General features: G+C 52.0%; 3 protein-coding genes across 3 annotated transcripts; 2 read left to right on the plus strand and 1 right to left on the minus strand.

The window, feature by feature from the left end:
* Positions 1 to 238: 238 nt before the first annotated feature.
* GUITHDRAFT_152902 (hypothetical protein) lies at positions 239 to 1,730 on the plus strand. The gene is made up of 6 exons (XM_005831502.1): positions 239 to 427; positions 484 to 887; positions 950 to 1,167; positions 1,210 to 1,375; positions 1,427 to 1,538; positions 1,583 to 1,730. The coding sequence occupies exons 1-6, from the start codon at positions 249 to 251 to the stop codon at positions 1,686 to 1,688; spliced, it is 1,185 nt and encodes a 394-aa protein (XP_005831559.1). The 5' UTR covers positions 239 to 248; the 3' UTR covers positions 1,689 to 1,730.
* A 327-nt stretch (positions 1,731 to 2,057) lies between these two features.
* On the minus strand, positions 2,058 to 6,644 carry GUITHDRAFT_139529 (hypothetical protein; the record flags this gene model as incomplete). The annotated part of the gene is given in 13 exon segments (XM_005831503.1): positions 2,058 to 2,108; positions 2,162 to 2,218; positions 2,271 to 2,359; positions 2,471 to 2,521; positions 2,573 to 2,631; positions 2,675 to 2,730; positions 3,186 to 3,545; positions 3,593 to 3,644; positions 3,711 to 3,777; positions 3,944 to 6,049; positions 6,103 to 6,159; positions 6,205 to 6,400; positions 6,420 to 6,644. 13 exon segments carry the CDS (start codon positions 6,642 to 6,644, stop codon positions 2,058 to 2,060), a joined length of 3,426 nt encoding a protein of 1,141 aa, XP_005831560.1.
* An 887-nt stretch (positions 6,645 to 7,531) lies between these two features.
* On the plus strand, positions 7,532 to 10,219 carry GUITHDRAFT_152903 (hypothetical protein). The gene is made up of 18 exons (XM_005831504.1): positions 7,532 to 7,619; positions 7,670 to 7,730; positions 7,782 to 7,850; positions 7,895 to 7,990; positions 8,040 to 8,114; positions 8,166 to 8,369; positions 8,419 to 8,515; positions 8,560 to 8,737; positions 8,787 to 8,886; positions 8,929 to 9,078; positions 9,125 to 9,176; positions 9,229 to 9,323; positions 9,370 to 9,441; positions 9,495 to 9,575; positions 9,621 to 9,780; positions 9,828 to 9,886; positions 9,929 to 10,034; positions 10,097 to 10,219. Exons 1-18 carry the CDS (start codon positions 7,537 to 7,539, stop codon positions 10,165 to 10,167), a joined length of 1,809 nt encoding a protein of 602 aa, XP_005831561.1. The 5' UTR covers positions 7,532 to 7,536; the 3' UTR covers positions 10,168 to 10,219.
* The last annotated feature ends 3,025 nt before the right edge of the window (positions 10,220 to 13,244 follow it).

Below are 13,244 nucleotides of genomic sequence, written 5' to 3' on the forward strand. Positions count from 1 at the left end.
AAGCTTCGCAAGTGTGGCAGTTGAGTGTTTTCACATCACAGGGGCAGTGATTGAGATGCGCTCGTTCGTACGGGGCCCGGGGCTGAGACCATGGCCCGTGCCGGCCGGCCCTGGTCACCCGGTGCCGGCCGGCCGGGGCCGCCCGGCAGCCGCGCCGGAGAGCAGAGTCCGATCTGAGTTTTGTTGAGTTGAGTTGGTACAATAACGGATTAGTAACGGATCGATTCCTTTATGACTGAGTTGCTTACATGTCAGTGGCACAGATGGCGCTTGCGCTGCTTCACGTGGCCTCGACCTGCGCGTTCATGGCGCCTGTCTCTTCGCCATGCCGGAGTCTTGAAGCCTCTAGAACCATGTCTCACAACAGAGCTGCGGCTCGACAGATCCTCAGGATGTCGACAGAGTCTTCGCACGTCGAAGCCCGAAGGTCGTAACTTATCGATGCCTCACCGCTGCCTCGTTGCTGACTCTTCAGCACTGCAGGACCTTCTTGAAGTCTGCACTGACACTTCCACTCACTCTCGCTGTCGGTCAACGGGCTGGAGCTGAAGTGTTCTTTGACACGGAGAGATACGGAGATAAGGAGTTGAAAGTTTCCACTATCAACAAGGTGAAACAGCAGTTTCGGGCCCTGTATGAGAAGAAACCAGAGCTTCTGGTCCCATTGTTTCGCCTTGCCATGGAAGACGCTCTCTCCTTCGATGCCGGAACCAGGGAGAACGGCCCCGATGGCTCAGTGTTGCAACGGGTTGGAGGGCCGGGAAGCGAGTACCTCAAGGAAGCTGCGGAAGAAGTTCGACGAATCAAGAGCGAGCTGAACAGACAGACCCAACTCACATCTGCTGATATCATTGCCTTTGCTGGTGCAGTGGCGATCGAAGCTACAGGTAAGAGCAGTAGTTTCTCCTCCTTGCAGTGCCTCTATGACATTCTGAATTTCCTGATGAAGGTGGCCCGAGGACCGTGGTTCAACTTGGACGTGCGGACGGTAAGCCGAGCTCGAAGAGCGGGATGTCTTCATGGGACTTCTCGGCTCCAACGGCTGAAGGAATCCTTGGAGCCATGTCCAAGAGCGGGTTGACTGCTAAGGAAGCAGTGCTGCTGGCTGGAGCCATCGGTTCCTTGAACCAAGCAAGCCTCAACATGAAGGAGGCCATCGCTAACAAGGTGCCTGTCTAGTATGCCTGTGGTGAAAGTGACGGGAACAAGGTTGTCTGCGATGTGGAAGATCCTTCCTGCACGTCAGAGGAAGAAGGGTACTACGGACTTTACTCCCCCGTCACCATCAGATCTGAGACGAGCAACCTTTACGGCAAGAATCGAGGTGCTAGTGCTGTGAACTCAAACACAGGGTTCGACTCCGCCAGAATCGCCGGTTTCTTCCTCCCTTGCTCGAAGTCGCTGTTTATTCACCATGAGTGCGCAGGGTTGGCGGGTGACGCCAAATTTAGCAACAAGTTCCTGATAGATGCAGCAAGCGGCAAGTCGGACGATCCTCTGGCCAAGGCTCTTATGTCGGATAAGGAGATGAGCAAATGGTACCTGACTTGTTGGAGCAGTTCAGACCTGATGGCATGTGCAGGGTGATGGAGTATGGCAAGAAGGGGAACAACAACAAGTTCGTGAAGGACTGCGAGAAATGCTATGTTGCTCTCACGGAGTTGGGCCGTTCTAACACGAGCAGATGATCAAAATCTCGTTTAAATGAGAAGTACAAGCAAGACACACGCATGCGACATGTTTGTCTGCCATCACTGTTCCTCAACTTTGTTCCGTCAAGTTTGCAAACTGAAATTTACAATTATTGGCATTGTGACAATCTGAGGCATCAAGCGCTCAGAGGTGAAAATCGCTTAGAAATGGTGATGCAGCTCTCAGCGAGCTTCTGTTTTTTGCGTCCACCAGGATCTAAGAGGTGATCGGAGGATGTAGGGAAGCAGGAAGGGAAGAGGGCTGAGGGGAGGGGAGGAAGGGCTGAGGAGGGGGGAGAAGGGAAGGGCTGAGGAGAGTAAGGAAGGGAAGGGTTGAGAATCATATTTGAGGGGATTCGAAGTCGCCTAGCTGGGAAAGCTTGGTTTCAACGTGATCACCATCCCGCCCTCTTGATCCTGCGCCACATGAGCTCAGTCAGCAGTAGCACGGGAGGGAACTGAGCCGTTACCTTGATGGTCTGCGAGTACATGGGCTTGAGGAAGGTGAGGGGAGGGTAAAGCACTTCCTGTCAGGTTGTGCACGTGACCCCCTTCCTCCTCTGCTTTCACCATCGTCACCTGCTCATCCGGGAAAGTTGAGAGCCACTGAATGTTTGCTCCGAGCTCCATTGGACTGTCAACCTTTGACACAACAGAGTCAGGCAGATCTGCTGCATGTCAAAGTTCCTACGCGGATGCGGAAGAGAAGGGGAGTCCCAGAGTTCGCGTATCCTGCGGCAGAAGCTTTTGGCTGATGGAGAGGTGAGAGGAAAGGTAACCTGCGACCACTGACAGTTCCTCTGATGTCGACATGCATGCCATCTCCGTCCCTGCGATCGCTCAGCTTCATCACAGCAACGGGCAGAGGAGGAAGAGGTCACCTCCCATCCTCAGGAAGTCCTCATTGACGGTCCTGTTCTTCATCCCCCTCCACAGATACCTGCTTGCTCTCTCAACCCTCCCAACTCCCAGCACTCCCTCACCTGCTCGTGAACTTGTTGTTTCCTGACAGGTGGACAGCTCGGAGCTTCTTGAGACCCTAGGAGGGATTGAGGGACAAGAGAAGGGTTGAAAAGGAATGGGAGGGTATGAAAGAGGGGAGTGGAGGGTGGGGGGGGAAAAGGAGGGAAGTGAGAGGGGGAGAGAAGAGAAGAAGAGGAGGAGGGCGAGCAGTGAGCAGCAAACCTCATAGATGAAGTAGGTAGTGAGAGATCTGAAGGTTTGCAAGGTCAAGAGGTCAACACGAGCATTTTTTATCGTCATCGCTCACAAGGGGTGGGGAGTGACTTTGGCTCTCAGAGGTCCGTTGATTGCCCTGAAAGAGCTTGTGGTATAGAGTCTGAGGGCTGCCACCTGAGGTCTGAGTCAGCCACAGTCGGCCGCTCCCCGTTGCTGCTGCTGCTGCTGCTGCTGCTGCTGCTGCTGCTGCTGCTGTCGTGTCGTCTCCGTCCACACACCCCTCCTCGACTTGTCAATCTCTTGTTCAACATTCACCTCGTATTTCTGGAGCTGAGCTGTTCGAGCATACGGGTGGCTGTGGAAGTAGTCCAGTTTGTATCCAGCATGTCCCTGGCCAGGAGGGTGAGGACAGGCTTTCTTGCAGTAGTCTTGTCCCACCTTGTCGCGTGTCGTCTTCCTCCCATCATTCCCTATCATCTCCACCTCCTCCGCTGCCCCGTTGATCACGTACTCCGCGTTTTCAACATCTTCCTGCGTCACCCATTCCTGACAGTCAACGGCTGCTTGTCGGATCTGCAAGACAAGAGCATCAGCCTCGTTCCCTCCACACTCTCGTCTAGCCTCATCGAGCATCTTCTGCAAGCAAGACCCCGGATCCCTCAAGGCGTTGGATCTCTGCGGCAGCAAGTCTGACAGGGTTCGAGGGTCACCCGTCTTCTAACCTTGGTTTCGTCCATGCCGATGGCGAACAAAATCCCCAAGGCGGCGCCAGCACTGCAGTCACAGTCAGCCTCCTGCTGCACCCCAGCAGCAGGTGTAAAGATGACTCATCGGGCTCACCCCTCTGAGAAGAGCGCTTGATCCGGCATCCCGTCCGAGACAAACTTGTCCATCTTGTTCGAAAGGACTAGACCGACACCGCAACGTCGGGTCAGTACTCGGAAAGTGGGGGGAGAGAGAAATCGGATGTGAAAAGCATGAAGAAGAATCGAAAGATTAGAAGCGCACAAGTGAAAAGTTGGGCAGGAAGAGAGAGGGAAGGAAGAGGAGGATGAGCCTTGAGGGTCCAACACCTGATCTCATCGACTTTTGTCTAAGAGAAGACAACTCTATGATATGAATAGGAGCATCGTATTTCATTGGCTCGAATATCTGGTCGGCATTCTGAAAGACGAAGTTTCCAACTCCCAGAGGCCGTGAGTTCTCATCCAACATTGCCTTCTTCCCCACCGGAAAGTATTCTGACTTCTCCCACTGCCTGTGGCGGAAGGCGAAACCTCCCGACTTAGTGTAGATATGATCACCCACAAACTCAGAAGGGCAGATCCAAGCGAAATGCGTGAAGCCCTGGGACCGGAACCTTTCCTCTGTCACTGATACCCACCGTTTCCCCTCATCGATGCTACTGATGGCTGTGTCAGGCAGCTTGGAAGGAGCTCCGACATAGAGAACTTTTGCATTTTCCTTCATCTCTCCAAGGTAGATAGCATTGATAGCGATGATGTCGTACTTGTGATCGAAGTAGACGAATCCCCCATTGAGCAGCCAGTTACAGAAGGGATCTCCCCAGTCCATCGCACGAGGTCTTGTGCGATCCTCTGAGCCTTGTGCGATCTTGAGGGACCGGAGAAGTTGGTCGCAGCTCTTTCGAAGTTCATCACATGACCTGTGGGGCATGAAGAGGTAGCCGCCGAAGATCTCGTTCAATCTCGATTTCGTCAGACCTCCTTCAATCTTCGAGTCGTTTGCAGCAAAGAGCTTCTTGATGATTTGAAATCTTATCCCCGGGACAAAATAATTCCCCTTTGATGACTTCCACGAATGCTTGATCACCAGGACCTTCACATGCGAGCTCGAATCCAGCAACCACTCAGATACGATATCGATCCCGAGGATGTCATTGTCAAGGGCGTTCTTGTGCTTGCCCAACATCTCAATCTCCTCCAAGCTGAAGTTGAAAGAAATTTTCCCTTCCTCACCTTCCAAGTGCAGCAACTGGGCGAAATCTCTCAAAAGATCTTGTCTCCTGTCCTGAATAAGATGGAATGAGGTCGCTAAATCAAGTTTGAGATTTAAGATGAGCGCAATGCCCTTTTCTTTCTTCACTTCATCTGGAGGGCTTACAACGCTCACGTCAAGGTTGAGATTGCCTTCGAACTCAGTGGAAAGTAGTGGGTAGCAGAAGGCGTAGAAATGGGCGTCTTGGGGAATCGACGCCTTCACCCGAGCTTCTGGTGGAAGCGTCACCGAGTGGATAGGAGATGCGATCATCTCAATGTATCCCCGCTGTTCCAGACATATGTTGACGAAATCTTCTTCCTTGAGCTCCTCTTGGTCTGCATCACAAGCGTCTTGTATCTGCTTGGCAAAAGCTTCGGACAAGATTGCCCTGCAGGTTTCATCCGTGAGCAGCTTCGAGCGATAAACTGACTTGCTTTCGGGATTCGCAAGATGCTGGAACAGCCAAATAAATTCCTGAGACAGAAGGTCATATTTCAATGTCTGCAAATTCGCCATGGAGTTGTAAATGTTTCCTGTGTTGAAAGCTTGTGCGTCAAGGTTAAAACTAATTCGATTGCCAGCCGAGTGCGTCATGTCATGCTTGTCTTGCGGATTGAGCAATTCACGGAACTTGGATATGTTGGCGCATTCTTTCACTTCCAGGAGCAGAAAAGGCGAGTTGATCATTCTAACATATCCTTTACCAGCATACGCTTGTAGACCCAGCAGCTGCATAATCCCTTCTTTGTTTGGCGTGGACTTCTTGGACAATCGATCCAAATTGTCCCAGGTCCACGTGCTGGTGTCTTTGTCTATCAGGTTCGGCTTTTTTTTCTTAGGATCTGTGACGCACCCAGCAAATTTGAACAAGTCATGCTTCAGCTGCCTACAGTCGTCGACATCGAACAATCCTGTCAACCCTTGCACAACCTTGCGCTGTTCAGCGGATAGGGCAGGGTCTTTCACTTCTATTTCTAGTATTTGTGCCTGAGTTCCAGCCTGATTCAGCTCTCGTTGCTCTTGAAGAAGTTGTTGCTTGTACTTCTTTTTCAGTTCCTGATTATCATAGTCGTCGTGCAAGTTTTCAACAATTCTGGAAGTTTTTTCGATCAAATCCTCCTTCACGGATTCGAGCAAGGAAAGCATGAAGGTTTCCAGCTTTCGTTCTTTTAACATTTCTGGTGATGGGAATGTCTTTGTCATAAATCAAACATTGTCGAAGAAGACTTACCTTGAAGCTCCTTCTCCGGCGCCAGCGTAAGGAATCCACTCTTTGCTTCCAGCATATCTTGCAAGTCCAAAAACGAGTAAAAGCAAGCAAGGGATTTTTTACTTGTGATGAAAACGTCATTTACAGCCTTGCGGAACTCTTCCCTTTTAATTATTTTCGGTTCTCCATCTTTGAGCTGCTTGATGAGCTCATCCCTTGCATCCTGTCGCCAGTTCGCGAACATGTCAAGTTTTCCAGAATCAAGTTCCCCCTGGTGATGAGCGCAGTCATAACTCAATGCAACCATGATGGGCGAGATCTGTAGAATAAACTCATACCTGGAAGCGCTCAAGTTCTTCGGGACCCCACACCTGTTTGCTCCCTTTAAGTTTGTTGAAGACTTTGTTCATCTCTTGTAGAAACATCTCATTTTGCGAATCATTCTGTCCGCGATTCGAGTAACTTTTAAGATGAATCTCACTGCTTGTACCATCCTCTTGGCTGCTTTCTCCTGTCTTCTCCTCCCTCTCCACCCTCCTCGCACGGCTGTTCCCCGCACCCATGTTGAGGAAGTTGATTCTGGCAATGGGCGCGTTGTAAAAAAACCTCACTGTCAATTGTGAGGCAGCATTGATCATATAGGGCGACCAACTACCTTCTGACTGGGGGCAGCAACGGCATTCCCGTTTCGTGTCCGACCTCCCAGGTGAACTGGTTGATTTTAGTCTCCGATACTAGCTACTGGCCGGTACATCCGTGAGGTACATTCCATGACAGACTCGATTCTCCAAGGTTGAAATGGTGGCCTATCGGCAGTCGGCCGGGACTACTTTCAGTAATGCATCAGGCCCGGTCCGCGGGCCCCGGGCCCGACCCGTCACGGTCCGAGGAGACTCAGTGACCCGGCGGCCGCGCCCACCGGCCCAGCGGACTCCGCCGGGGAGCCTCCGTAGAATATCCGCCGGGCCGTACCGTGACTCAGAGGCCCGGCGGCGTCACGTCCGATCGTAGCCGAAGACAAGGGGTACAAGAACGAAGATCAGAACAATGCTGCTCTAGGAGAGGAGGCGAGGGGTAAGGGGGAGGCAGAGAGTGAGTATGGAGGATAGTGAATGGGTATGATAGAGCAAGAACAGATTCGAGAGAGGAGCTGATAGATTGAGTCCTACAGCATATCAGAGAGACAGATAGTACAAGTTTTAAAGGAGGGGGACAACGAGGAAAGTGAATACAGCAGAAGGTTATCGGAAAGATCGAAAGTGAGAGGCTATCCCTTCCCAACATGTTCTAGGTGAAGCTGTTCTCTGGCAAGAGTGTCCTTGTCCTGCGAGAGGAAATCGGTGCTTCATCATGGATGTGGCGTTCCATCGTGGGAACAGAAGGAAGCGAATAGGAACCATTCTGTTGTGTCGAGCACTATCTGCTCTATTTCATCATAACGTGTTTGAGCAGACCATGTTTTCAGTCGGAAGAGTCATCAGGATCCTCCTGATATTCCTTGTTGTTCACATACAACTGATCTCGGGAAATGATCTAAGGCATGCTGCTACCCATCTTGTTGAACCGGAGTTTTACCGGCGTATTCCAGGAACAACAGAGTTTGCAAGACTAGCACGAACCCATTCTCTACCTTTTTCCTCTCCTTGCAGGTAAACCGCAAAGTTGGTTCGGACTTTGATTTGAGATGGCCACGCTGTCAGAGTGTTTGGAGAAGGATATTTTCGTGCAAGTCAAAGGAATCGGCAGGATACCATTATCTGAAACACCCTGTATGCTAGCGGGTACCATGGTGGTTCGGTGATTGTATTTTAAGATCAATAGCAAAAGTTTGTCCACGAGCAAAGAAGAGCGCGATGCTCACAGGTTGAGGGGCCTGTTGCCAGCTGGTCAGATCTCGTTGGAAGTACAGGTAAAGAGTTCTTTTACTCTTGCATACCTTTGAACCGGTATCCATCCAGATCGACAATGCCATGGAGCAACTGCGATCGAAATCTAACGATCTCGAGAAATACATTTACCTGCAAACGATCCAAGTGCTTGATCTGTGCTAACACGAATTTCTCTCTGTAAAGTGCCATCCGCAGGACGGTAGTGAGGATCTGTACTTTGGTGTCCTGGGCAGAAACCTCAAGGAATGTATGCCACTCGTGTACACTCCTACCGTCGGCCAGGCTTGCATTCAATGGCATCAAATCTACCGACATACGCCCAGAGGAATCTATCTCAGCATCGATGACATCGGGCATGTCGAGGAAGCTCTTTCAAATTGGCCGCAGCAAGACGTGAAGGTGCAGCCTGCGGCTTCTTTTGCTCTTGGTGATGTAAGCGTATTTCCAGGTGATCGTCGTCACTGACGGCGAGCGAATTCTTGGACTGGGTGACCTCGGAGTGAACGGAATGGGCATCCCCGTGGGAAAGCTGGCATTGTATACCGGTGAACTGCTTTTTGCCATCTCTTCTGAACTGAAAGCCTTTCAGCATGTGGAGGGATTGATCCCAAAGTTTGTCTCCCGGTGCACATTGATGTTGGAACGAACAACATCCCCCTCCGCTCGCATCCTGCATACATGGGCCTGAGATCGGATAGGGTTCGAGGAGAGAAATACTATGATCTGCTTCAAGAGTTCATACGATCTGTCCAGAAGCGCTTTGGAAGGTGATTTTTCAAGTCCGAAACATCAATTTTTGAAATCAATACTTATCAGGACTACTCTGATTCAATTTGAGGACTTTGGAAACACTAATGCCTTTGATATATTGAACCGGTTTAGGGACCAGGCGACCTGTTTTAACGACGATATTCAGGAAGGTGTCAATTTCACATCGCTATGCCTGAAAGTTCTTCAGGGCACAGCAGCTGTTGCTCTCGCCGGCTTGATCTCTAGTGAAAAGTTGACCAACATTCCTTTGTCTCGTCATACGATCCTCTTCTATGGAGCGGGTGAAGCGGGGACTGGCATCGCTGATTTGATTGCAAAAGCGATATCCAAGGAGCTTGTAACCTTGGCTGCTGCATTTTATCCTCTCTGACGCAAAGTTCAAGGGATCTCCTGTGAGTGAAGCTCGGAAGAAGATTTGGATGATGGACTCAAAAGGTTGCATATCAAATTCAATCTCACACATTCTACTGATCATGTGCAATGCCAGGCCTGATCACTTCGAAGCGGGAGAATCTTGCCCATCACAAGCTCGCATACGCCCACGAGTCTGCCTCTGAGTGCACTACCCTCGAGGATTGTGTTGTATGTGTTCTACGGGTTATGCTTGCTGGATTTTGATCGACTTCAGGAACAAATCAAACCTTCAGTCTTGATTGGCGTTTCAGCAGTCCCGGGATCCTTCACCAAGAGTGTGGTCGAGGTATCAGAGACCTTTTGATTTGCCTTCTGCGCTGATGCTTTTTCTCGAACTAGAAAATGTCAGCGATGAATGAGAAACCCGTCATCTTTGCGCTCTCCAACCCGACATCGAAAGCCGAATGCACCTCCGAGGACGTGAGGCTTGCTCCTGTTCCTGTAGCGAGCTGATTGCTTCCCCAGGCGTACACTTGGACTTCGGGGAGATGCATCTTTGCATCAGGAAGTCCGATGCCCAGCGTGACTCTGACGTTGCCCAGCGGAGAGTCGAGAACCTTGGAACCTGGGCAGGGCAATAACGCCTACATCTTCCCCGGCCTCGGCCTGGGGATCATGGCAGCAGGTCCGCTCCTCCTCCCCGGCCTTGCCGAGCCTTGACGTGCCTGCCAGAGGCTACCGCGGTAGATGACGAGGCTCTCCTCGTCGCCGCCAACGCTCTCGCACGTCAGGTGCCTCTCTCCCTCCCCCTCCACCTGCTCTGATCGGACCAGGTCGGCGACGAGCAACTCAAGAAGGGGAACGTGTACCCAGAGCTGGACTCGTTGAAGTCGGTCTCCGCAAAGATAGCAGAGGAGGTTGCAGAGCACTTCTTCTCCGGTGAGAGCCTCCAGCTGATCTTCCAGCTGATCTTCCAACTGTTCCTGACCTCAACACTTCAGTTGGCCTGTCAACTTCCAAGAAGCCCGGGGATCTGACCTCCTACATCAAATCCCTCATGTACGAACCCTAGAAGCTCACCTGTACATCAACATGTTCCCCACCACCATTGAAGATGTTTGTCTAAACATCCGTGAGAGCTCCCGAACCAGCAGCTCTCAGTATCTCCTTCGCATCTCTTCCCACTGCTCTCCCTTAGCATCAACAGCAGCTCTCGCTGCAAGGCTTGCTGTCCTTGGTCTTCGTCCTCGACCTGACGGAGCTGTCACATGCCTCGAGCCACGTCCGTTCCCCCTGCCATCGGCAGCGCACAGGGGATCGTTGCTTGCCTGGGGAGGGGGGAGGAGAACTTTCAGACCTGATTGGAATTAGAGGGGAAGGGGCGCATCGAATGTGGCCGGGAGGGAAGATGTTGACGTGAGGGCAGCGAACATGGCGGAGGAGAGTAGCTGACGCGCTCAGCCTGTTGGTCGTTGGGAGGATGAAGAGGAAGAAGCTGCTGCTGTTCGTCGCGCTCTCCCTCCTTGCTTCAGGCTGCTCTGTCCTCCTCAATCAGGAGGGGATAAGGAGGAGAGCCTCGGCCCTCTCACCAACTCAGCATGGCGGTCGTCGATTGAGAGGAGGAGGATGTGGGAGCTGTGTCGGGAAGTGTGGATCCTGTGGAGACGCAGAGCAGCCCGATGGGCTTGACGAGTCAGCGGGAGACTTCTTTGATGACATCATGAATGATGCAGCTGTGACTCAGAAAAGTGCCGCGGTGGTTGCCAGGGAGGAGGAGCTCAGGAAGGAGAAGATGGCGCTGGCAGCGGCAGCAGCGAGAGCAAGGGAGGACAACCGCATGCTACGACGCATGGAACAGCCTCTGCAGAAGGAAAACTTCACTGACTTCATGCAGCGGGTGGTGACTGAATGGGTGGACATGCACTTGGACTGCTGCTGGCTGCCGGTGTTCGAGGAGCTTGATAACGACAACAGAGGAGAGTTGTCAGCTCAAGACTTTCGTCTTATGGCCAAGGCTCGCATCGACGTGCTCAACCCTGCGCTCAGTGCGATCGACGTGCAGAATTTCACCTGGGGTTCGCTGGGAGACGTTGTCAGCGAGGGAGAGATTCAGAGGATAGTAAACCGGTACATGGAGCTCGACACAGACAAGAATGGTTTGTTCCTTTGCAGAGTTTGCGAATCGATTTCTCCAATGGACTGTTGATGGCATATTCAGCAGCATCGACGACACCATGGAAGAAACTTTTGCACAGTAAATGAACTTGGCTTGGCCTGCCTCACAACTGATTGTACGACGCAGAGACAGTGGGAAAGTAGAGCGAGAATTTGCTGATACCTTGGAGGAGATGTATTTGCAGCTGCAGGAGCAGATGAAGCCGTTTCTGGCAGCCATTCGGAAATTGTTCTACCCGCACAGGTAACCTTGTCATGATCATCTTGAGTTCTTGCTTTCTTACAGTGGCTTTCTCCTTGCTCTTTCCAGAACTCCTTCGCAGAGGACTAAGGCACTCCTGAAGGGAAGAGTCGGAGATCCGGACACAGTCGACGAACAAGTGATGTATGAGCAGTATCCTCCAGATGTGTTGAGCCACGAGATCAATGGAACCAAACACGAACGAAGCCATCTCGAAGCTCGGGTACAATGGTGGGCTGGAATTGATTGTGTAGATAGAGTCTGATTGTGTTTGGCTCAGGATGGAGCTTGAAGCCATTCGATATTCCATAGACTGGGATAGGAGGAAGGCCAGCGCAATTTTGACTGACGCGTTGACGGGGAATCCTTACCAGGAAGTGGATGAATCAGAAGAAGACTCAGCAGAGGACGTCTGTTACAGTCTGCTGCCGGGGTCTTCGGCCAAAGACTTGCCGTTTCGCTATCGAGGAAAACTTTCTCACTCCGTTGGCAACTACACCCAAGGATACTCTCGGATGCTGAGGGCGTCGTTGCTCATCAATAGGGCAGAGGTGAGAGGCTCTGAGCAGCCTTGAAGTGACGCTGTGGACGTGACTGATGTCCTTGCTCGTTCGGCTGCAGATCCTTAAGGAGGAATGCTCTGCAGCTACCATGACTCCTCCTTTCTGCCTCGAAGCCACTGGGGACCCCGAAGGGTGAGCGCTGCTGCCTCCTGTGAGAAAAGTTGAGAGAGAGAGCGTGCAGAGGCCCGGAATGGACAGAAGAAACTCTCAAGCTGCTGGGCCAAATGATGATGGACGTGAACGCAGCAATATACGAGGTCTATACTGGACAGAAGGAAGAGAAGAGAGAATGGCTGCAGCTTTTGGGGCGTGGAGTGCTGCGGAATGCCTTCATGCAGCGAACATTGTGCAACCAGGCAAGAGACGCCCGAGAGAGGAACGAGAGTCTTATTGATGCTTGTTCGCAGGTGTTGCGCGACAGGGACGGGATGATTCGAGACCTTCTCATCGCCTTCGAAATGAACATGCCTGATGCCTACGAATTGGCTGCGTTCTACTACCCTCAGTGCATCTTGAAATGGCTGGATTTTGATCATACGAAAGAGAAGCATCCTTCCCTCTCGTTCTACAGAGGGTCTCTCTGCAACTGCTCCTCACTGAGTTGCCTTGAGCCTCCCAAGTTTGAGTACGAGACAGACGAGCTGCTGGACCCGGCTTACTTCGAGCCCTATCCTGCCGAGGACGAGGAGCAGATCGAGAGGACCTACAGATCCATGAATCTCTGCAACTTCTCGTCCAAGCAGCTTCAGGCCTGCAAGGAGCCTGTCAGGATTCCTCACGACTGCCGGGACTTCCAGGAGGCAATGGACCTCATTAACGCGGCGGCACGAGAAGGAGTGTCGGAGGAGTTTGAGATCCTTGTTTGCGGCCCGAGGAACTTCGCGTGGGAGGAGAAGCTGCACACCATTCTTCACGTGCCTGAATGGGTGGACCTTGAGGAGTTGGCGCAGGAGCCCTTCGTGCGGCGGAGACGGTTGGATTCCGTGAGCTGTCATGACCTCAGCCTTCTAGCCTTCTCATGGTTGACCAGGCGCCGGAACTCATGCCTCAGCTCGTTCACCTGCTCAAGACTCCTGTCAGGTTGACACCCAGCGGTCTGGACCATTACTCGTACATCGATGTTCGTTTCTTCTGTAACTTTTACGTCGCAAGTGGATCTGACGATGGGGT

This window comes from Guillardia theta, assembly GCF_000315625.1.
Source record: "Guillardia theta CCMP2712 unplaced genomic scaffold GUITHscaffold_39, whole genome shotgun sequence".
Lineage (NCBI taxonomy): Eukaryota > Cryptophyceae > Pyrenomonadales > Geminigeraceae > Guillardia > Guillardia theta.